The sequence below is a fragment of the Crotalus tigris genome, unplaced genomic scaffold (assembly GCF_016545835.1).
Source record: "Crotalus tigris isolate CLP2741 ecotype Arizona unplaced genomic scaffold, ASM1654583v1 scf7180000018553.2237530, whole genome shotgun sequence".
Taxonomy (NCBI): Eukaryota; Metazoa; Chordata; class Lepidosauria; order Squamata; family Viperidae; genus Crotalus; species Crotalus tigris.
In genome coordinates, this window is record NW_024097074.1 from 909165 (window position 1) to 933499 (window position 24335).

General features: G+C 43.2%; 1 protein-coding gene across 6 annotated transcripts in view; it reads left to right on the top strand.

Moving 5' to 3' along the window:
* CDHR3 (cadherin related family member 3) overlaps nucleotides 1-24335 on the top strand; it is a 34949-nt gene that overhangs the window by 2960 nt on the left and 7654 nt on the right. For 5 of the 6 annotated variants that reach the window (XM_039354463.1, XM_039354460.1, XM_039354462.1 and 2 more), the window contains exons 2-15: nucleotides 1900-2727; nucleotides 7445-7656; nucleotides 9849-10017; nucleotides 11041-11135; nucleotides 12847-12941; nucleotides 13063-13167; nucleotides 13582-13736; nucleotides 15360-15549; nucleotides 16645-16813; nucleotides 18222-18324; nucleotides 18438-18536; nucleotides 19494-19723; nucleotides 21347-21515; nucleotides 23572-23816. In XM_039354463.1, coding sequence (XP_039210397.1) covers nucleotides 2652-2727; nucleotides 7445-7656; nucleotides 9849-10017; nucleotides 11041-11135; nucleotides 12847-12941; nucleotides 13063-13167; nucleotides 13582-13736; nucleotides 15360-15549; nucleotides 16645-16813; nucleotides 18222-18324; nucleotides 18438-18536; nucleotides 19494-19723; nucleotides 21347-21515; nucleotides 23572-23816 — 2112 coding nt within the window. In that variant the 5' untranslated portion in view covers nucleotides 1900-2651. The remainder of the gene's footprint in view (nucleotides 1-1899; nucleotides 2728-7444; nucleotides 7657-9848; nucleotides 10018-11040; nucleotides 11136-12846; nucleotides 12942-13062; nucleotides 13168-13581; nucleotides 13737-15359; nucleotides 15550-16644; nucleotides 16814-18221; nucleotides 18325-18437; nucleotides 18537-19493; nucleotides 19724-21346; nucleotides 21516-23571; nucleotides 23817-24335) is intronic. The other variant, XM_039354464.1, reaches the window with a different exon arrangement.

Sequence of the window (24335 nt, forward strand, 5' to 3'; positions counted from 1 at the left end):
CAGACAGATGGACAGACATACATACATAGAGATATAGATAGAACAGATAGACAAATAGATAGATACGACTGGACAGATAGATAGATATAGATAGATAGATAGATAGATAGATAGATAGATAGATAGATAGATAGATAGATAGATAGAAACAGACAGACATATACATACATAGAGATAGAACAGACAGATACGGATGGACAGATAGACATATACATACATAGAGATAGAAATAGAGATGGATGGATGGATGGATAGATAGACAGACAGACAGATAGATAGATGATGGATGGATGGATGTATAGATACAGACGGACGAATGGATGGATAGATAGATACTTTTGCTTTTCACAGAACGGTGTACGGTGGCTATGAATTCATAAAAAACAATATGCATCGTTTGATAAAACCAGTGTTTGTATATCAACATATTGCCAAGTAATACATAAAATAACGTCTTGCCTACAGGATAATTTTGGACAATTTCTGAATACGTTGCTGTTTTCATTAAATAAATTCAAAGGAATGTACTTCTATCTCATCATATTTATTCAGATATATTAATTGGTTAATAACCTAATTATTACAATATCTTCAACACACTATGTAGAAGTTAACTATTCTTATTATGTAGCTCTATTGCATCCAGTGGAATTCCGCCCCCCATTAGAGTGTTTTGTATCAAATATTACCTTCTTCCCTTTGGCTGAAAAATCAGATTATAATGTTTAAGCAGACATGTAATATCTTAGAACATTTGCTAATGGTTTTTAAATTCATGACACATGCAGTATAACCTTTAAACTTTTAAAAGCTGTGGTTGAAATACACCTCGGAAAGTAGCCGTTTGCTGTTGTCATAATTCTGCTGTGCTTTGCTTAAAATCAAGTTGTTTCACCCAAAGGAGAGAAAGACAATTTTCGATTTCATGAAAAGATGTTCTTCAGAATCTTATTTTGAAAATCACCAGAAAGTCAAAGAGTGCCTTATTGTTTTATATAATGTTTAATCAAAATATAAAAGTTAGACCTTGTGACACTAGGTGGCGATATTTCCTAAATCTAAGAATCGGAATTTGGTGAGGAGCAATGCACAACTACACAAGTTTCCTTAGTGCAGGCATATGTTTATTTTATATTCTAGAATTGTTCTCTCTCTCTCTCTCTCTCTCTCTCTCTCTCTCTCTCTCTCCCCCCCCCTCCCTGTATATATATGTAGGTCTTTGGTTATTCAGGTTTTCTCCCGCGTAAAATTGGAAGTGTCTTGGCGACGTTTCGACGAAGTCCCATTCGTCATCTTCAGGCTGGTGTTTTCGGCTTCGTGCTCCTAGAAGCATGAAGCCGAAAACACCAGCCTGAAGATGACGAATGGGACTTTGTCGAAACGTCGCCAAGACACTTCCAATTTTATGTGGGAGAAAACACGAATAACCAAAGACCTACATACAAACACCCGCGAAAACCTCAGAAAACATATTCTGGGAGTTGAAGTCCAAAAGTCATAAAAGGGCCAAGTTTGAAGACCCCTGATTTATACACACACATACACATACATATATGCATACATACATACATATATATTTGACAAGCTCAACCCTTCCAAAGTGAGTCTACTTCTCAGGGACTCTTTCTCAAACTGTTGACATTTTATATGAAATAAATAATATCCAGAAATGAAATAGGCTGTTTCTTTCATGTTATGGCTTGACATTGCATGCTTCTATTAAAAGTGGGATTCATTTTGGGATTCCAAAGAAGGACATCTGACCTAAAGGGTTCCCGTTAGTGTCACAGTGCTATAATGTAGGTGATCTGGTGACTTTCTAGGATAAAAGAATGATTCAAGCAATGGAAGACAAATACATTAACATTAAATGGCATTAACATTTTCTTTCTGTTTCAGATCCTGGGCGCGACTCAGCAAGAGAACCACAACATCAAGAGAGTTAATCAAACCTAGATTCCCTCCATTAAATATTATTACAGTTAACCCACCCTATCTTGATCACGTAGCACCAAGATTTACCACACTCCGAATCATTACTTTTATTTAATCCTGTTTATATCAAATGTTTATTTGTTTATTGTGAACAGATGCTTTTCTACTGCTCCAGTCGGCCAGCCGCTAAGCCTCCCCACAGCGGCAACGCAAGACACAATAAAACGATACGCGTACAAATTGTAATATTTAATCATCACTAACTATTAAATCATCATAAAACCATAGCCTCGTATATCATCCGTCGGTAATTCTAAAAAAGCTCTTTTAGCTGAGGCATATATTATCCTAGCCTGCAAAGCTACTTCGGCGTTTCTGTCTTACAAATGTCATTTTTGCTATGTATTATTTAAGACTTCAAGGAGAAGTTAACTAAGATAATCAAACCTAGCCCTGTGTGTGTGTGTGTGTGTGTGTGTCCCTTCTACTCTGTGAGTTTCTTGAACTTCATCTCAGATTGCTATCATTAAACTACTCACGGAAAAGTAAATAGGCTTCTGTTTTAGAAACTCCTTAGTTACTGCAAAAGTTTTGTTTGATTGTCGTTCTCACTGCCTGATAAGGGGAACACCTATCAGTGGAACCACAACAATCTGGAGGCAACAATCAACGGAGCCACAACACTCTTGAGACAACAGTCTCAAAATCTATTTATCATGGAAGGTTGCTTTTTCAGAAAGACACCGAATGAGATCTATCTTTGCTTCGTTGTTTTACTAGTAAAAATATCTGGTAAGAGATCCATTTTATTCATCTGAGATATGGAGATTTGTTCTGCCTAAAGATTTGTCAGCTTTAGTGTTTTAATAACTGGTTAGACCGATATAGTCCCCTTGTGAGGTTTTTTTTTTAAAAAAAACTAAATTTATGTAGATATTTCAACAGTTTATCAACTGGCACAAGTAATTCTTGCCAGTGCACAGATTACAATCAAAACAATAACATAACTTAGAAATAAACTTCCCAAACAAGAACATAAGTTTTTTTTTTCTCTTTTTAACAACTCTATAATCCCTGGCATCGGGATGGAGACATAAGACATAAATAATTCCATTTCCAATCAATGCAGATAAGGTCTCTTACAATTCACCCATATTCTTAATTTTCAAAATGACGGAGCATACTAAAGGTCTGTTAACAGTGATGACATAATATAATTTAATTTATTTAATTTAATTTAAGGGATTCTGGATACATATTCAATAGATTCTTATACTTAAGAACAGGACACGGTATGAACTGATCTTTAGTCTTATATTCATAGTATGAATCCCAGCATCCAATACCTTTTAGTTAGACCCAGGGGTAGGCAATCTTGGCACTTTTATGACTTGTGGACTTCAACTCCCAGAATTCCTGAGCCAGCATGGCTCAGCTTGGAAACCTCTCCCTTTCCCCTCAGTGTGGCTGGCTCAGGAATTCTGGGAGTTCAAGTCCACGAGTCATAAAAGAGCCAAGATTCCCCACCCCTGGCTTAGGCCTTTAACTCCCAGAATTCCTGATCCAGCATGGGGGAACTACGGCCCCTTCATGACTTGTATACTTCAACTCCCAGAATTCCTGAGCCAGCATGGCTCAGCTTGGAAACCTCTCCCTTTCCCCTCAGCATGGCTGGCTCAGGAATTCTGGGAGTTGAAGTCCACGAGTTATAAAAAGAGCCAAGGTTGCCTACCTCTGAGTTAGACCAATGTAATTCTCCTTTATGCCTTAATTTTAAACTTTCCTTGGTTTGGGGCTTGGAATTTGTGAGGTGCAGCTACAGAGAAGAATGGATAGTATTTTTCTTACTTGTAAGACTTCAGCTTTATAGACACTTCAATTCCAATAAAGGCTACATATGGGCACCATGAAACGGGAAAATCAATATAATGCAGTAAAAATCATCACATCTATCTTCTCTTTTTTTTTTTTTTAGCAAGCCAACAAAAGCATTTCCGTTTTAGGAAACTTTTATGGCTAATTGACTGATATCTTTTATTAATTGGCTTTGTGCTTAGACTCATCTAATTTTATTTTATGGCTATTGGCTATGGAACGTAAGTATTTATTGCGATTATAATCGTGTTTAGTGATTCACTGTAAATTGCTTTAAGAGTTTATTTGGTCAGCTGCCAGCCTATGCAGTATATAAAATTAAAAGGCAAAAGACCAGCCTTCCTAGTGGATGAAAAGCAAATGGGTGGAGCTTGCAGAATTCCCGACAGGAATTCTGGGATCTGTAGTTCCAATTCTTCAGATACTCTCTTCCCAGCTGGGACTGAGAATCCCAGTCATTTAGGCGTTACCATTCTAGAAGTCATAGGAAATCCATGATTGGTTCTGCAGTACAGCTAATAAATTACATCTGAATATAGTTCGATAATGTGATATACTCTCTAGCTTGAATCTCTGTGTCAGCAGTTCATTAAAATGATTTGTTACTAAGTGACCTTAGGTCTCAAGCTTTACGGAGGATTTATATTTATAAGTATTTATTAAATGTTTATTCGTTTAACATACTGTTTCATATTGTTTTTATTATGCTGTAAGCTACCCAGAGTCGCTTGATAGTGATATATATATGGCGGAAGGAAGGAAGGAAGGAAGGAAGGAAGGAAGGAAGGAAGGAAGGAAGGAAGGAAGGAAGGAAGGAAAACAGATCGATGAGAGATAGTAGATATATGATTGATAGATAGATAGATAGATAGATAGATAGATAGATAGATAGATAGATAGATAGATAGATAGAAGCACAAAGCCGAAAACACCAGCCTGAAGATGACGAATGAGACTTTGTCGAAATATCGCCAAGACACTTCCAATTTGATGCGGGAGAAAACCCGAATAACCAAAGACCTACATAGTTAGATAGATAGATAGATAGATAGATAGATAGATAGATAGATAGATAGATAGATAGATAGATAGACAGACAGACTGTCATATGAAGGGAAGGAAAGGAAAGGAAAGAAAGAAAGATGGACACCAGAGTTTCTGCTACTCCTGTTTTTCTTCAATTAAAAGAGGGAGCTTCAAAGTCTAGGGATACCTTATTCCTTCTTCTCTTCTGTCCTTTTCAGATTTTAGGTAGCAAAAACAACCATCAACATCAGAGTAAATGGTAGGAAAATGCAGCACTAATGGAAGACATTTGATACCCTAACTCTATAAAATTCTCCTTATGAGGCCCAAGAGCTACTTAGGATAAACTCATTTAGATGCAGTCTGACACAATAAAATTCTTCCCAGTTTTGGCTTCCCTACTGCTTTTATGCCCATCAGCCCTGGATGAACCATAAGGCAAAATTAGCCTGAAAGATCAACTCAGTGCATGAAGATTCAGTTAAACTGATTTATCGCTAAAAGCCTATGTCCAGGAATCTTCTCAGCTAACACTCATACCCAGTTAGATAAGGGTCAACAGAATTCAAAGGAAGCTGGAGGTACCTCGCTTGTGGCTACATAGAGATTCTAGGCTGATGCCTCTTTTGACTCCAACACCAAGTTTTATCTCTTCTTCTCCTACACACCTAATGACTTTAATCTGCAGTATTTTTTTTTTAAATGCTTTCTTTGGAATAGTGAGTGACTACAGTTGAAAAGTTTGGCTTGAAAATAATCCTCAGATATCACCGTTGTTTCCATCTCCTGCTGGGAGAATTTCACTTCCACCCAGGGGCTTTGTTTGGGGCATCGCTGGGTTTTATTCCAGCCCTGCTCCCCATGAGTTACAACAGAGCTGCAATAATAGCAAAGGTAGAAAAATAGTTGTCTTACTATTCATCCAAAGCCCTTCAGGTATGTTGGCCTGGTAGTCATCCTTTCTGAGGCCAATGAGTGCTTTCCAAATTTCCTGGAGGGTGTGAAGCTGGGGGCATTGAGATTGGGATAAATATGTAAAAGATGTCAAATGAGAGATACTGAGGTAAACTGAAGTTTTGGAGTATCTACCACAGGGGGTCTTCACAATTGGCCCTTTGATGACTTGTGGACTTCAACTCCCAGAATTCCTCAGCCAGCGTCATCAAAGGGCCAAGTTTGAAGACCCCTGCTTGTGGCTGAGGAATTCTGGGAGTTGAAGTCCACAAGTCATCAAAGGGCCAAGTTTGAAGACCTTTTATCTATCTATCTATCTATCTATCTATCTATCTATCTATCTATCTATCTATCTATCTATCTATCTATCTATCTACCTACCTACCTACCTACCTACCTACCTACCTACCTATCTATCTATCTATCTATCTATCTATCTTTCTCTCCCATACATACCTCTCTATATCTCTATTTATCTCTATCATCTATCTATCTATCATCTATTTATCATCTATCTATCATCTACAAGGGTCTTCAAACTTGGCCCTTTGATGACTTGTGGACTTCAACTCCCAGAATTCCTCAGCCAGCGTCATCAAAGGGCCAAGTTTGAAGACCTTTGATCTATCTATCTATCTATCTATCTATCTATCTATCTATCTATCTATCTATCTATCTATTTATCTATCTATCTATCTTTCTCTCCCATACATATCTCTCTATATCTCTATTTATCTCTATCATCTATCTATCTATCATCTATTTATCATCTATCTATCATCTACAAGGGTCTTCAAACTTGGCCCTTTGATGACTTGTGAACTTCAACTCCCAGAATTCCTCAACCAGGCACGGTGGCTGAGGAATTCTGGGAGTTGAAGTCCACAAGTCATAAAAGGGCCAAGTTTGAAGACCCCTGATCTACCGTATGCCTGGCTGTAAGAGTTCAACTACAATTGACCCCCAAGTTTCTATTGCTAAGCAGGACAGTTGTTATATTTTGCCCCCATTTTACGACCTTTCTTGCCACAGTCATTAAGTGAATCCCTGCAGTTATTAAGTTAGTAACACCGTTGTGAAGTGAATCTGGCTTCCCCCGTTGACTTTGCTTGTCCAAAGGTCCCAAAAGGGGAACACGTGACGCCCCCGAGACACTGCAACCGTCGTAAATATGAATCAGTTGCCAAGCATCTGAATTTTGATCACGTGACCGTGGAAATGCTGCAATGGTTACATGCAATGTTTGTAAGTGTAAAAAAAAACGGTCATAAGCCACTTTGTTCAGTGCCGCTGTAACTCCAAATGGTCACTAAATGAACTGTTGTAAATTGACTGCCTCCACCTCCATAGATGCCCTCACACACAGATTAGAAGAGGAAACAGCGGGAGGAACATTGGTAGCGAGTTAAAAAAAAAAATCAAAATGGCGGCTTCAACCATGCAATCAAAGCCACACACCCCTTTTTTGTGCATAAGGCGGGGCCAGGTTTCACAACGGCAGCCACCATCTTGATTTTTTTTGATCTACCACCCCACAGACACCCCTGTAAACGTAGCTGCTTCTCCTTAATGGGGAAGTATACACGTTGAGTAATTTGCACTTTGAAATAATGCTCCCCAACAACGCCTGTTTTCCTTCGTCCACAATCTACAGGGGGAGAAACCCTCAATTTTTCTGATTTACCTGCAACGGGCAACGTTGCAGAAAATTCACCTTCTGGGACCCTGGTGCATGCTTTTGGAGTCAACTTAACGCCACATCTGTTGCCAGACATTTCAATACCGCCTGAGTATCCTTTAATCATCAATTCAAATCCACTCACACAAGCTTTCCGGATCAACCCCATATCTCCACTTCACTATCAGGTATGTGTTTCCTTTGCAGCAGAAGCCGTGGCTGGTAACTGGAAGCAGATGCATGTCGTCCTCAATGTACGACTTTAATTGAGGCCAAAATTTCTTTTGCTAAGTAATACAGTTGTTAACTGTTGTTGTTGTTGTTATTATTATTATTATTATTATTATTATTATTATTATTATTCATTAGACGTGAACCTCAGTCAACTGAACATTCAAATTAACTGGCGCTGATAGTTGACACGGGTTGCTGCCAGCATCCTAGGTGTCAACCAGGCACCTCCTTAAAATATAAGATCTTCCGAGTAGCACAGTTTATTTGTAGCATTTCTAGAGTTATTGAAGGAAGCTGCAGTTTCTTGATGTATTTTGCAAAGTTTTTGGAGATAGCTCCCAGTGCCCCGATGACAATGGGTATCACTGTTACACGTTTCATAATTGTGCAGTTTAGATGGCCAGCTCGCGATATTTTGTAATTTTTTCCAGTTCTTTTTCTTCGACTCTGGCATCTCCTGGTACAGCGATATCAATCAGCTGTACGCTTTGGTTCTCTACAACTGCGATATCTGGCATGTTGTGTTCCAAATGGCGATCTGTCTGTATTCGAAAGTCCCACCAGATCTTCAATAATAATAATAATAATTATTATTATTATTATTGATCATCGCACAGTCAGCCAGATGTTCAGACTGGATTTGGCATTTTGTCTACCTATCGAGTCCTTACCCAGGACCTGGGATAGGCAGATGTGGATGTTCGATGGTATTACAGATATCGTCGCAGGATGGAAGCAGTTCCTAGTAAGGCTGCCTTTTGCAATTGACTAATAGCGAATTTGTCAATGCCAATGGTGTTCAAGTGGTGCTCCAGTTGTTTTGGGATTGCACCCAAGGAGCCTATTACTATTGGTACTACCCTTGCTTGCTTTTGCCACAGTCTTTCTATTTCTATTTGTAGTCTTTGTATTTTGTTATCTTCTCCAGTTCTTTCTCGTCTATTCTGCTGTCTCCAGGCACTGCCACATCCACGATCCAGACTTTTTTGTCTTTCTTATCGACAATTGTTAAGTCTGGGGTGTTATGTTGCAGGTGCTTGTCTGTTTGAATTCTGAAGTCCCAGAGCAGTTTAATTTTATCATTTTCTATGACTTTCTCTATTTTATGATTCCACCAGTTTTTGCTTACAGGCAACTGATATTTTTTGCAGATCTTCCAATGCACCATTGTTGCTACTTTGTCATGCCGCTGCTTGTAATCAGTCTGTGCAATCTTCTTGCAACAGCTTACCACGTGGTCCACTGTTTCTTCAGTTTCTTTGCATAGGCGGCACTTACTGTCTGTTGCTGTCTTCTCAATTTTGACTTTGTATGCATTTGTCCTTAAGGCTTGGTCTTGTGCAGACAGAATTAGTCCCTCGGTCTCTTTCTTCAATTTTCCTGCTCTTAGCCATTGCCAGGTTTTATTATTATCTGCTTTCCCAGCTATTTTTTTCATGTATTGGCCATGTAGTGCTTTGTCTTACCATGCCTCTATTCTGTTCTTCATTTGGTCTTTCTTGTAGGCCAGTTTGGTCTCTCCAGTAGTTAGTAAGCCTTCCTGATATACTAATTTCAGTGCATCTTCATCATTGTTCTTCAGATATTCTTCCAAAGCCATTTTTTCTTCTTCAACCATCTGATGTACTTGTAGCATTCCACGCACACCTATTTGCCTTGGTAGATAAAGTCTATCAATGTCACTGCGTGAATGAAGGGCATGATTCATTGTCATTATTTTTCTGGTCTGCCTATCCATTGCTTTTAGTTCTGCTTGAGTCCAGTCCACTATTCCAGCTGTGTACCTAATGACTGAGATTGCCCAGGTGTTGATTGCCTTTATGGTATTTCCTCCATTGAGTTTGGACTTTAAGATCTTCTTCACTCTCTTGATGTATTCACCTCTAATCTTTTTCTTGACTTCAGTGTGCTTGATGTTATTATTATTATTATTATTATTATTATTATTATTATCCTTATTATTATTATTACTATTATTATTTCCTGCATGTCTTCAGCATTTCAGGATAATCATAAGCTTTGTAGGCATTTAGAAAGGAGAGACAAAGCTGCTGTCGAAAGGGCCCTAAATTTAAACCCACAAATTTTAATGCAACATAAACCTGATTCCCCCGTCTCATAATTTATCTTTGGTTTATCGTTTCAGGTGGTTACCACAGGAGACCCCGTTCTAGATTATGAAACCATGCCCCATGCCTTTGACCTGCAGATCCTTGTTGCTGATTCTGCAGGAGCCATGGAGCTACAGGTTCTGACCGTCCAAGTGACCGATGTGAATGAACCTCCGGTGTTTCAAGGCAACTTGGCAAATCAAAGTAAGGCAGCGGCTTTGGTTTAAAAGCAGAGTTTTGCCATACAGGTAGTCCTCGACTTACAACAGTGTTGTTTAGTGACCGTTCCAAGTCAAAAAAGCGACTTGGGACTGTTTTTTCATTCTTACGGCCGTTGTAGCATTCCTCTGGTCACGTGATCAAAATTCAGACACTTGGCAACTGACTGGTATTTATGACGGTTGCGGTCATGGGATTCCCCCTTGTGGGACCTTCTGACCAGCCAAGACAAATGGGGAAGCCAGATTCACTTTAACAACCATGTTACTAACTTAACAACTGCTGCGATTCACTTAACGACTGTAGCAAGAAAGGTCATAAAATGAAGCAAAACTCACTTAACAAATGTCTCGCTTAGCAACAGAAACGCTGGGCTCCGTTGCCGTCGTAAGGCGAGGGCTATCTGTACTGCTGTCAGCTGGTTTCCGTTCTTTCATAACCAATTACATATAAAGAAGCACTGCATTCAAAATGTACCGCGACAGGGAGCTAAGAACAGGGTCAAAGTGACATATAACTATTGAAGAACAGAGAAACCGGCTCACGAAACCCAGAATCCAAGTTGTGTAATGGAAAAAGAAGCTCTTTCCAGATCAGTGGTTCTCAACCTTTTTAATGCCGCAACCCCCAACCGGTCGTAAGTTGAGGACTACTCAACGTGCAGCACCATTTGCAGAATGGGACTTTTGGTGGGCTCAGCAGGGCAGAGACAGCCTGGACAACTCCTATTGGCTTTGGAAAGCCAATAGAATTAGACTCTGTTCAAGAGAGTCTATTCTACTGGCTTTCAAAAGCCAATAGAATAAAAGGGAGTAGCACAGCTAAGGAAAAGGGGGAAAAAATGGCGGACTGCATTGTTTGGCGACCCCCGTGAAATGGTCGTTCGACCCCAAATGGGGTCCCGACCCACAGGTTGAGAACCACTGTTCCAGACAAAAGCTGTTGCTTCAGCTTCCTAGAACAGTTTTAATTCCTTCAAATTAATGTATACTACTTTTATCTGCATAGCCGTCGTCATCTACATCTTGGAAAGGACACCACCCGGAGTTATTTATCAAGTTTACGCAGGGGATCCGGAAATGACATCGCCTAGAAGAGTTGAGGTGAGTAGAATTCGACTCATGTTAACATCCATGACAATCACTCTCTGCTAAATTCAGGCCTCAGAAACCTTCCTTTAACAAAAGGCTTGCGTACCGCATGTTATATTGCACTTGTGCAACGGAGCTTTTGAAACCAATTTGTCAAAGTTATGTGAAATGGAAGAGCCAGGCCAATGGAATGTTTACCCTCCAGCTTTATGTATTTATTTGATTTTTATTTCACCTTTGTTTTTGATCAGCTCAAGGCAACGAACATACCTAATAATCTTACCTCCTGTTTTCTCCACAACAATCTTGTGAGGTGGGTTAGGGAGAGAGAGGGAGAGAGGGAGGGAGGGAGAGAGAGAGGGAGAGAGAGGGGGGGAGGGAGGGAGAGAGGGAGTTATTGGGCCAAAGTCACCCATCTGGCTTTCATATCTAAGGAAAAACTAGAGCTTATCAATTCCTGATTTCTAGCCCAACACTTTAAGTACTACCCCAAACTGGCTCTAGGCTTTAAATGGAAGAATTGCTGTTGGTTTTGCTTGTCAGGTGCAAGGATCAGGACCACATGTTAAGTTGCCATTCAAAAAGGTTGTATTGTCCGGGCCTATACACAAGAATCTAGTCAACAAAAATTCAGTACTAAATTGGCACCAGATATGGGTCAATGGAATTCAAGAAGGCCGTTTGTAGCAGCGTAACAACTCTAACCTGATGGCATGTTTAACTCCACCCTCCAACTCTACCTGCCCTATTTAATTTGGAGGTTTTATAAATAGATGTCCCTTTAGGACAGTGGTGGCGAACCTATGGCACGGGTGCCAGAGGTAGCACTCAGAGCCCTCTCTGTGGGCACGCGCACCGTCGCCCCAGTCCTAGGCTTTCAGCTGGGTTTTATAAAACCTTTTCGCTTTAGGCCTCCGCCGCCATGTGCAAAAAAAAAAAAAGGTTCAATTAGTCAATTTCAACTTCTCGCAGGAAAAAAAAGATCTTGCAAAGTTGTAATTGATTGAACTTTTAGTCCCACCCAGTCTGCCATTACTACTGCAGCCACGCCCACCCAATGGGCCACGCCCACCCAATTGGCCACACCCAGTCAATGGGCCACACCCATCTGGCACTCGCCGATGCATAAGTGGGTTTTGGGTTGCAGTTTGGGCACTCAGTCTCTAAAAGGTTCGCCATCACTGTTTTAGGATGACTCAGGACAACCTAGAGGTTAGACAGTAAACAATCAATAACAACCATAAGCTAAGAAAATTCGTTTCCCCCAAATCCTGCCAAAATCCAACAGTAGCACTACCCCAACAGGCAGGAACCCTTCCCTTCCCCTCACTTCTCTTCCTTTCCTTTCCTTTCCTCCTTCCCTTCTTCCTTCCTTCCTTTCTTCCCTCCTCAACAAGCAGGTAACTGGCTGCTGCTGGGTGAAGGAGGAAGCAAGGGATTGCGAGAGTGGCTGGGAAACTGTCACAGAACGTTGAAAATGGCCATGTGACCACAGCAGCAGCTCAGCAGCAGTCCGGCAGCCACAACTTCCCCCAAATTCATTCCCTTGAGAGTTATGGGTCACAGAGTTTGAACACATTCTGTAAATTAGCCCATTTGAAGTACCTTGATTCAAAATTGTTGCCCTATGATGCAGTGTTTCGCCCAGTTAAAGGTCACGGCACCGAGACTTTTCGCAGCATCTGTCACAAATGATCCCATTGCATCTGATTATTTCTTCCAGTTTTCCCTCAGTCCAGATTCCACATTCTTTTCCATTTCTCCAACTGGGACCATTTCTACTTTGAAGGAATTTGATTTTGAGAAAGATCTACCGAGGTAAGATCATATTCACGATCCAGAAATCAGGAAATGAAATCAGGTTTGATATCTTAAGCGCGGTTTAGCTGGTAGAGCAATCCTACATCTATTGTTGTTTGTGTTGATTTTGTTTTGACAGCTACACATTAAATGTTACCATAACAGATGACCTTGGGGTTAGCATTAGGAGGATCCTGATGGTCAATATCATAAATGAGAATGATGAATTTCCTTACTTCACCACGTAAGTAGAAAAGAATATCTACTAAAAGCTTACTATTTAGGTCTGGGAGATGCTTTCAGATCAGATTTTTAAAATTTTACTCAGCTATACATGGCTCCATTTTGTTTCACGAAGAAAAACTGGGGGTACCTGCTTACCTTTGCATCTAGGAGTACCTGCGGGGAAGGGAAGAAAACATCCTCAGTGCATCTTAAGAGCAAACCCCACTTCCTTCCTTCTAGCACTGACAATGTTACCTAGTTTGGTAATGAAACGTCTGCAAGAAAAATCACCAAGCTTAGAGAGCACCAAGGACTCCATATAATTAATTTTTGCTTTCACGTTGTGACCCTTCATTGTGTTAGTTATATTTTAAATATTGTAAGAGACAGCGGATCAAACGTATCCAAGTGTCCTGTCTAATTTCTGTTATAGGAAAGAGAAAGTTTTCAAGATTCGTGAAGAAGCGGCACCGGGAACATTTGTCGCTAATATAACAGCTAAGGATCCCGATGGCGAACATTTTATTCTTAGCCTTCGCTATAGCATGGGGGTTCCTGAAGGGATCCCTAAATTCTACATCAACCCGAGTAAGGAATTAATCTGATTTGAATGGAATCCAGAAGAACGCTATAACTCACAATCACAGCTGAGCTTGGAATTACAGTCATATTTCATTGCGGTCATTAAGAGAGGCGCCCACGTGACTGCCTTGTTCAATGACCACAATCCCAGCTCCACCGTTTGGGTTTTTAATCAGAACACGGGATGCTTTGGGGTGACACATGAAGTGGAGCCTGGGGTCCCATCCCAGTAGTTGCTAACATGATCTTAATAAATATTCAGAGCCCTTGGTGGAAATTATGATTATGCTGCTTTCCTTCCCACATTTTGTTTTTGCAATAATATAAACGGAGACAGCCAGAGGGGTCAAACAAGTCAAAATGGCAGCCACAGCCTTGAGGTCAAAGTTCTTCTCCTTTGCAAGATAGGTGAAAAAGGAATACAGCTTTGATCATCTTCACAATCTTGACTTTAATGATTCTTACCTGTGGCCATGGGTTGGCAACTTTGGCTCTTTTATGACTTGTGGACTTCAACTCCCAGAATTCCTGAGCCAGCCATGCTGAGGGGAAAGGGAGAGGTTTCCAAGCTGAGCCATGCTGGCTGAGGAATTCTGGGACTTGAAGTCCACGAGTCAGAAAGCGGCCGAGGCCTAGACCAGGGGTAGGCAACCTTGGCTCTTTTATGACTTGTGGGCTTCAACTCCCAGAATTCCTGAGCCAGCCATGCTGAGGGAAAAGGGAGAGGTTTTCAAGCTGAGCCATGCTGGCTCAGGAATTCTGGGACTTGAAGTCCACAAGTCATAAAAGAGCCAAGGTTGCCTACCCCTGGTCTAGGCCTAGGCCGCTTTATGACTCGTGGACTTCAACTCCCAGAATTCCTGAGCCAGCATGGCTCAGCTAGGAAACCTCTCCCTTTCCCCTCAGCGTGGCTGGCTCAGGAATTCTGGGAGTTGAAGTCCACGAGTCATAAAAGAGCCAAGGTTGCCTATCCCTGCCTGTGGCCATCCTCGTTATCAATTGTATAAATCTCAGGCTGAAAAGAGGACCACTCTGCATTGTTATGAATGTATACATTCATGAAAGCCAGCTGGGAGACTTTGGACCAATCACCAGGAGATGGTGAGTTCTAGTCCTGCCTTAGCCATGAAAGCCAGCTGGGTGACTTTGGGCCAATCACCAGGAGACAGGAAGTTCTAGTCCCACCTTAGCCATGAAAGCTGGCTAATTGATTTTGGGCCACTCACCATGAGACAGGAAGTTCTAGTCCCGCCATAGCCACGAAAGCTGGCTAGTTGACTTTGGCCACTCATCATGAGACTGAGTGTTGTAGTCTTGTCTTAGCCACGAAAGCCAACTGGGTGACTTTGGGCCAATCACCAGGATACCGTGAGTTCTAGTCCTGCCTTAGCCATGAAAGCCAGCTGGGTGATTTTGGGCCAGTCTTTTTTTTCCCTCAGCCCAACTCATCTCACAAGGTTGTTGCTGTGGGGAAAAATAGGAGGAGGAAGGTGTGTTGGATAGGTTCGCTGCCTTCAGTTATTTGCAAAAATAATAAAAGCGGAATACAAATAAATCAAAATGTGTGGTAATCAAATGCTCGGCCTGTGCTGGTGCCTGGAAAACTCTTACAGCTTATTTCTGTTTTAGTGACAGGTATGGTCTTGGTGTCTGCTCGGCTAGATCGTGATGCTTCCCCCCTCAGAACCCATCCTAATATTTCTTTGACCATCCGTGTTGAGGATAGCCCTACCCATGAGAGGACTGCTGAAATGGAGATTTTCGTATTTGTCGAAGATATCAATGACCTTCCACCCAAATGCAGAGGATACAATCCCAGGTAATAATCGCTTATACTACTGATAGAAAAGGATATTTGAAACTCAGGGTGGAACGGTGGGAGACTCTGAACTTGGTGGTTTTCTTGCAGATGTTTCATCACCCAACTAGGTAACATTATCAGTGCTAGAAGGGAATGGGGTGTGGGAGGAGGAGGAGGAGGACAGACTCACTTTGCAACAGATGCAGTGGTGGGATTCAAATACCCGAACAACCAGTTCTCTGCATGGATGCAGGCCTAGACCTCCGAGGCATAGAACGGACTTCCTGAAGTGGCATCCAGGCACTTCTGGTGGGTCGTTCTAAGACTGGGAGGCCTCCTTCTGGCCTCCGAGGCCTAGAATGGACTTTTGGAAATGGCATCCAGGCACTTCTGGTGGGTCGTTCTAAGACTGGGAGGCCTCCTTCTGGCCTCCGAGGCCTAGAATGGACTTTTGGAAATGGCATCCAGGCACTTCCGGTGGGTCGTTCTAGGACTGGGAGGCCTCCTTCTGGCCTCTGAGGCCTAGAACGGACTTCTGGAAATGGCATCCAGGCACTTCCGGTGAGTCGTTCTAGGCCTGGGAGGCCTCTTTCTGGCCTCCGAGGCCTAGAACGGACTTCTGGAAATGGCATCCAGGCACTTCTGGTGGGTCGTTCTAGAACTGGGAGGCCTCTTTCTGGCCTCCGAGGCCTAGAACGGACTTCTGGAAATGGCATCCAGGCACTTCTGGCGGGCTGTTTTAGGCCTGGGAGGCCTCCTCCAGGTCTCCCAGGCCTAGAACAGACTTTCGGAAGAAGTGTGCATTCAGCCGGTTCTCTAGACTCAACAAAATTTAGCTACCCGTTCTGTTGAACTGGTGCGAACCGGCTGAATCCCACCACTGAACAGATGTCTTTGTTTACATTGATGTTAAAAAGTGGGAAGGAGATCAGCAAAGACCTCCTCTTAAGGCCCATGAAAAGTTATTAAAATACTTTTTTCAGTTCTCTTTTCTGACATCATCGTATGCCCCCCTCAAAATTTCTAACACACAAGATACTCTTTTAGATGCTTGGGAGAACTATGCAAAGAACCTGAAATAAATAGCTAATTTGTTTTTTTTTTCTTCAATAGGGTGGTAATTCCTGAAACGGCTTCCCCTGGATTTGAAATGATCACTTTGAAGAATTTTTGCAAAGATGAAGATGCTGAATCGCCACACAATTTGTTTAACTTCACTGAACTATCTGGAGTTGGAAGTAATAAATTTACCCAGGATCCTCCCCACTCCGGAAGAATTAAGGTCTGCCAGTTAACTGCTTTATATTATTTAAATTTGGAGAATGGCCTGCCTATTCAAATATAATCAACAGAGGAAGTACAGCGAGGGAAATATTGCCAATTAAAAGTAGCTTTAAAAGCGGTCAAGATTTTATGTGGAGACATATATGTGTCTCATCTGTATCGACAAGAGTGTTATCAAAAATATCCTGCCACTCAGAACATTAAGCCTGGGGCATTTGTTGTATTAAGAAGCAAAATCAATCCATTTATTTAGAATGAAGCCAAAACTTATTTCATTGTGCATTAACCTAATATAAATTCTTTGAGACTCTGGGACATTTCAGGACCACTGTAGAGTTCCCGATGGTTTAGATGCTGGGTTTGTCAGCTGGAAAGCCAGCAGCCCAGGTTTGAGACCCAAGCATCACGCGACAGGAGTGAGCTCCCGTCCTCGCCTCAGCTCCTTCCAACCTAACAGTTCAAAAGCATGCAAACGCAAATAGATAAATAGGTACCACTTCAGCGGGAAGGTAACAGCGCTCCGCGACATCATGCTGGCCATATGAATGCGGGAATGTCTTTGGCAGCGCTGGCCCAATGGCCTTGAAATGGACTGGTTGTAAGCAGTGATGGGATTCAGCTGGTTTGCACCAGTTCGGCAGAACCGGTAGCTAAACTTTGTTGAGTTCGGAGAACTGGCTGAATGCACACCGCTTCCAGAAGTCCATTCTAGGCCTGGGAGGCCTGGAGGAGGCCTCCCAGGCCTAGAACGGCCCACCGGAAGTACATGGATGCCACTTCCGGAAGTCCGATCTGGGCCTCGGAGGCCTGAAGGAGGCCTCCCAGGCCTAGAACGGCCCACCGGAAGTACGTGGATGCCACTTCCGGAAGTCCGTTCTAGGCCTCGGAGGCCCAGGCCTGCATCCGTGCAGAGAACCGGTCGTTCAGGTATTTGAATTCCACCACTGTATCTGTTGCGAAGTGAGTGTGTCAAAAACAAAAAAAATCAAGATGGGGTCCACAATCATGTGACCAAACCTCTTGCAATGAACTGCAAACATCTACGATTAAATGTACAGGGAGTCTTCCACTTACGACCACAACTGAGCCCCAAGTTTCTGTTGCTAAGTGAGACAGTTGTTAAGATCAGGTGATCAGAATTCAGATGCTTGGCAACTGACTCACATTTATGACAGCTTCCCCAGATCACGTGATCCCCTTTTGTGACCTTTTGCCAAAAAAGGTCAATGGAGAAGCCAGATTCACTTAACAACTGAGTGACTAATTTAACTACTGCAATGATTCATTTAATGACTGTGGCAAGAAAAATCATCAAATGGGGCAAAATCCACTTAACAATTATCTCGCTTGGCGACAGAAATTTTGGGCTAAATTGAGGACTGTCTGTAAAAATATGTTCCTTTAAGCTTATAGGAAATGTAGACTTGGAAAATACAACAGATGGAAGTGTGCAGAGACAATATATTCTGAATATTGTCATCCAGGATGTTTCTGAGCCTTACTTTGCTGGTTAGTATTAACTTTCTTTTTTGCACCCTTTTTCTGGAAAAAAAAAAATCTCTTTAAATGGGGCTCATAGTTCTTGTCCTCTTTCACATTTTTCTTACTTGCTGTATTTACAGAACTAATCTACATTTACATCAAAATTCAGCCGGAAAATGAGTTTGATCCAGTCTTCAATAGCTCTTTGTATATTTTTAATGTCTCTGAAATGACGTCACGTAAGTTCGGGTGGCTTTTTTGGAAATTTACAAGGCTATAAAACAGAATTTTCTCAAACTGAAACTAATTCTCTACCCTGTGTCTGCTATGCCAGTGGTGGCAAACCTCTGGCACACATGCCAGAGGCGGCACTCAGAGCCCTCTCTTTGGGCACGCGCGCCATGCCCCGGAGATGGGAACTGTCCCTCTTCAACCAGCCACCTGCTAACTCGCCAAGCTCCCATGTGGCTGGATGCATTCCAGCATGACTGGTTTCCCTCCCCCCCATCCCATCCCTCCTGGCCTTGCATGCTCTCCTTTTCCCGGGCACGACCCACTGAATCGCCTCCTCATCTGTCGGCCATCCATCCAGCTCAGAGGCAGCTTCTCTGAACTGCTGGTGGCGAGCTATGGAGCTCCAGAATGCGCTGGTCAAGGGGCTGTGGCTGCTGATGGACACTGTTGGCCCCCATGCGCTCGCTGGCCTGTGTGTCGGGGCCAATGATGTCAGGTAGCAGCCACCCCGGCCCCTGCCCCGCCTTGCCCTGCAGCAATGGCACCCCTGCCCTGCCTCGCCTTGCCTCACCTCACGCCACAGAACGAGCCTCCTGCCCACCGTCCCACCTGCCAGAGATCCCCTGGATCTCCCCCAACCCTGCCTGGCCCCCACAGGCACCCTTTCCAATGAGCAACATCAAGGTGACCACGCCTACCTTAGCCACACCCACCCAGTCTGCCATGACCACCACAGCCACATCCACCCAGTGGCCACATCCATCTGGCAGCTGGTGATAGATAAGTGGGTTTTGGTTGCAGTTTGGGCACTCGGTCTCTAAAAGGTTCAGCATCACTGCCCTAGTCTGAAGCCCGGTTTCAGAATCAATTCTGAGGCCTGAACAATCTCTAAACACACCACACACACACACACACACAAAACTACCTACGTGTCGCCTTAATGTGTTGCTATTTCATTTCAGCAAATTCCCCTATAGGAGCAATTCTAGCCACTGACAAGGATTTGCCTCCTACTGGGATTTCTTACTCCATTTTGTCCGGGGAGAGTGGCGGGGGTGTCACAGACTTATTCGTCATCGATCCCCAGTTGGGCATTTTGAAGAACACAAAGAGATTAGACTATGAAGCAGAGCGAGTGCACACTCTCAAAGTGGAAGCTTCTGACAACGATGGCGGTATTGGAACTTCCTCCGTGAGTACGCCAGCAAGTTTAAAACAGAGCTTATGATTCCTTGCAGTTTACTTTTCCTGCCTTTTTGTGGTAAATGCAGTAGGACTTGCCAGAGGTGGCCTTTGTGAAAGCAAAATGTGCATGACCTTGTCTGAACTGGAATGATAGGAGAACAGCAGGCAGAGCTGCCTAGGGAGTTAAGCAAGTCATCAGCCTGGAGTCATTACGTAGCCACAAACAATCAGAACCATTCATTAAGTTGCACTTAAAAAGATTTCTTGCTCCTGCCTATACATAAGAATCTAGTCAATTAAAGTTCAGTTCTAAATTGGCGGCAGATAAGGATCAACGGAATTCAAAAGGGTTGGAGTCAGACCATTTGTGACCACATAACAACTCTAGGCTCATGACTCATTTAACTCCACCTCCCAGCTCTGCCTGCTCTTCTCCTAAAATTAATTTGTGTTAGTTTATATGCTCTTTTATGTTTCAATAACAAACATTTATTTTAAAAAGGGGAATATATTACCATAATATATAATACTATGTCATATAGAAAGCTGGATGAAAGTGGATTTGATCTCCCAAAAGAACAGTGCTTGATACAAGAGGTTGTGTTGCTTGAGAGGAAGGATAATGTATCGCTTCTTCCTGGTCTGCTTTCTCAAGCTGATAAATTGCAAAATGTTTTACTTCGAGTTGTTGGTCCTCTAAGAATTTGCCGTGACTTCTCGTTCCTTAGTATCTGCTGCCCAGACCAAGTGCTCTATTGTATCTACTATAAGAGGTAGCCCTGAACCTATAGACTTGAAAATTTTCTTCTAGATTCTTCAGATTTTTTGCAATAGCAATAACACTTTAACTTATATACTGCCCCATAGTGCTTTACAGCATTGTCTAAAATGGTTTACAGTGTCAGTGTTGTGATTCCTCTCCAGCCAGTGGACCCGGCAGCTGAGTCTGAAGAATCGGAGGAGGAGGGGGGGCCTGGAGTGACATTAGAGTCAGAGGAAGGCTCTGAGGAGCTCCAAGACTTATAGTTGGACAAGGAGCCTGGCCCCTCTATTTGCACTCAGGCTGAGGCACATCTGTGCTGGGAGCCTAGGTTGGACAGTGATGAAGAACAGCTGGGACAAATCCCAGATGTACGATTGCACAGGCAAGAGAAGCGAGTAGGACAGAGGAATGCAATGGGGCGGCTCCAAAGGCAAAGGAGAAGGCATTAGGAAGCCACACCTTGGCTGAATTATAAAAGGGAAGGTGTGGGAGGTGCTGGTTGCCGAATGCAACCGTTTGTGTTGAGGATCAAGTTTCTGTGGACTGTGTTTGTTTGCCTTGGACATAGACTCAGATCTGTGAGAATAAAAGGGGTTGGTTTTTTCTTGTGGTTCCTGCCTGTTTCTTGGAAGAGGGGTTTCTCCTTGTGAGCATAACAAGGACTCACATAGGCTGGGACAGAACAGTCAGCCTATTGCCCCCAACAATCTGCATCCTCATTTTACTGACAGAAGGATGGAAGGCTGAGTCAACCTGGAGCTGGTCAGGATCAAACTCCCTCCAATGGGCAGAGTTAGCCTGCAATGCTGCATTCGAACCACCATACCATTACGGTTCCTTCAAATATTTCTTTAAATATTTCTTTAGGTGATAATAAATGTTCTTGAAGCAAATGATGAACCACCAATATGCACACCTGATGGACAGTTGCTGGAAGTGCCAGTGGATCTAAGCTTGGGCATTATTAATAGTTTCAGCATTACCTGCGTGGATCGGGATTCAAGTCCGAACTCATTCCGATACACTATCACGTCAGGTATTTTATACTTCAGCTTTCAATATCTTAGGTCATTAGTTGCTGTTAGAATATGTAAGACATGTCATGGGGGTTTTAGAATTGGTGGCTACTTTGGGGCCCAGTGGTACCGTGTTTCCCCTAATATAAGCCCTGCCACAGAAATAAGCCTGGAGGGTGGGTGTAGCCAGCACAAGCAGCTGTGGGCCTGCAGGGGCTGACGATGTTGGCAGTAGCTGCAGGCTGCTGGCCCCTTGGAGCAGTGCAAGTAAGTCCAGCATGGAGGCAAAGCCTAGAACAGCCCACCGGAAGTGCGTGGATGCCACTTCTGGAAGTCTATTCTGGGCCTCGGAGGCCCAGGCCTACATCCAATAAGACAGTGGTTCTCAACCTTTTTAATGCCGTGACCCCCAACCGATCATAAGTCAAGGACTACTCAACCGGTCGTAAGTCGAGGACTACTCAACTGGTGCAGCACCTTTTGCAGAATGGGACTTTTGGCGGGCTCAGCAGGGCAGAGACAGCCTGGACAATTCCTATTGGCTTTTGAAAGCCAATAGAATTAGACTCTATTCAAGATAGTCTATTCTATGGGCTTTCAAAAGCCAATAGAATAAAAGGGAGTAGCACAGCTAAGGAAAAGGGGAAAAAAATGGCGGACTGCGTTGTTTGGCGACCCCTGTGAAATGGTCGTTCGACCCCAAATGGGGTCCCGACCCACAGGTTGAGAACCGCTGCAATAAGAGAACTGATTGTTCAGGTATTTGAATCCCACTACTTGCTGCGGCCTCTTGGCCGCTGGGCTGTATGAGTAGCTAGGCCGTGCACACGCGTATGCACTTGCTCACCTCCCTCGTGCCACCATTGCTGCAAGTGTTGTGCGGGAGGTGGCAGCGCCGCTAGTATCGCATGGGCATCATGTTGCTATGATCAGAGTGCATGGGGTGATAGCACCGTGAGTGGCAGGTGGACGGCTGTGTGCCACACGCAGGTGGTGGCATTGCCACGAACCTTGTGCAAGTGGCAGCACCACCATAAGCATGAGGTAGGCCGTGGAGCAATCGTCGTGTGGGGCGGCAACATGAACCTTGCGCCAGGGGCGGCATCGCTGCAGGCCGTGGTAGTAGCAATGCCGTGAGCCTGGTGGCAGTGGTGCCATAAGCCTCACACAGGTGCCACATTCATCTGTAAAGCGCCTGCCCCTCCCTCTCCCACTGGACCACCAATCCCAAAAGATTGGAGACTCCTGCCCTATACCATTCCAGATAAATGGCTGTCCAGTCTCTCCTTGAAAACTTCCAGTGTTGGAGCATTCACAGCTTTTGGAGGCAGGTTGTTCCACTGGTTAATTTAAAGCCCTTCATGGCATAGGGCCAGGTTACTTACAGGACCGCATTCTGCTGCATAGTTCCCAGAGACCGGTGAGGTCCCATAGATTGGGCCTCCTTCAGGTCCCGTCGGCCAGACAATGTCGGCTGGCGGGCCCTCGGGGAAGGGCCTTTTCTGTGGTGGCTCCGACCTGGTGGAATCAACTCCCCCCCCAGGTTCGAACTACTCCCACCCTGCCGGCCTTTAAGAAAGCTGTTAAAACTCTCCTGTTCCGGCAGGCCTGGGGCTGATGTCCCCGGGGGGACCGGGATATGATCGGACTCGCGGTATGACTGTATTATTTTATTATTTTATTGTTTTATGATTGTTTTGACTCTGTACGCCGCCCTGAGTCCTTTGGGATTGGGCGGCATATAAATAAAATTAAATAAATAAATAAATAAATTGTTCTCACTGTTAGGAAGTTTCTCCTTAGTTCCAGGTTGCTTCTCTCCTTGATCAGTTTCCATCCGTTTGTTCTTGTCCTGCCCTCAGATGCTTTGGACAACAGGCCGACCCTTTCTTTTCTGTGACAGCCCCTCAAATATTGGAAAACAGCTATTAAGTCACTCTAAGTCCTTCTGTTTGCTAGACTAGACATTCCCAGCTCCCGCCACCATTCCTCATATTCACCATCTCCCAATGAATTAAACTACCAGCTGTCTTCATTTCTCTTTACACATTTTTTTCCCTTCGGTTCTGCTTTCAGGTAACGTGAATAACCATTTTGACTTCTCACCAAAGGCTGGTTCCAATATCTCGAGGTTAGTCCTGATCAACCCATTTGATTATAAGTCAGGAATGGACACAGTTTGGGAATATCGGCTGTTGGTTTCAATAACAGATGATAATCTGTTAACAAGTTCTGAAAGAACGTCAGTCCATGTTCAAAACAGCACAGTCAAATTAACCGTTCGAGTTATTCCAGATCCAACTACTGTGATTCCGACAACCGTAAGTTTGGGCTTTTATAAATAAAATATAATTTGGGATGAAAATAATATGCTGACAGTAGGACTTATTGATTTATTTATTGACAATACTGTCATAATAATATACAGGTAACCCTTGACTTAAGACTGCAATTAAGCCCCAAAATATTTGCTGCTAAGACAGACCATTGTTAAGTGAATTTTGCCCCCATTTTACAACCTTTCTTGGCACAGTTGTTAAGTGACTCATTGCAGTTGTTAAGATAGTAACATGGTTGTTAAGGGAATCTGCTTTCCCCATTGGTTTTGCTTGTCAGAAGGTCGCAAAAGGGATCACATGACCCCGGGACACTGCGACCATCAGTTGCCAAGCGTCTGAATTTTGATCATGTGACCGTGGGGATGTGGCAATAGTCGTGTGAAACATGGTCACAAATCACTTTTTTCAGTGTTGTCGTACTTTGAACGATCGCTAAATGAACTGTTATAAGTGGAGGACTATCTGTACTCGATTTTTGTTTCCTTTTGTATTTTTTTAATT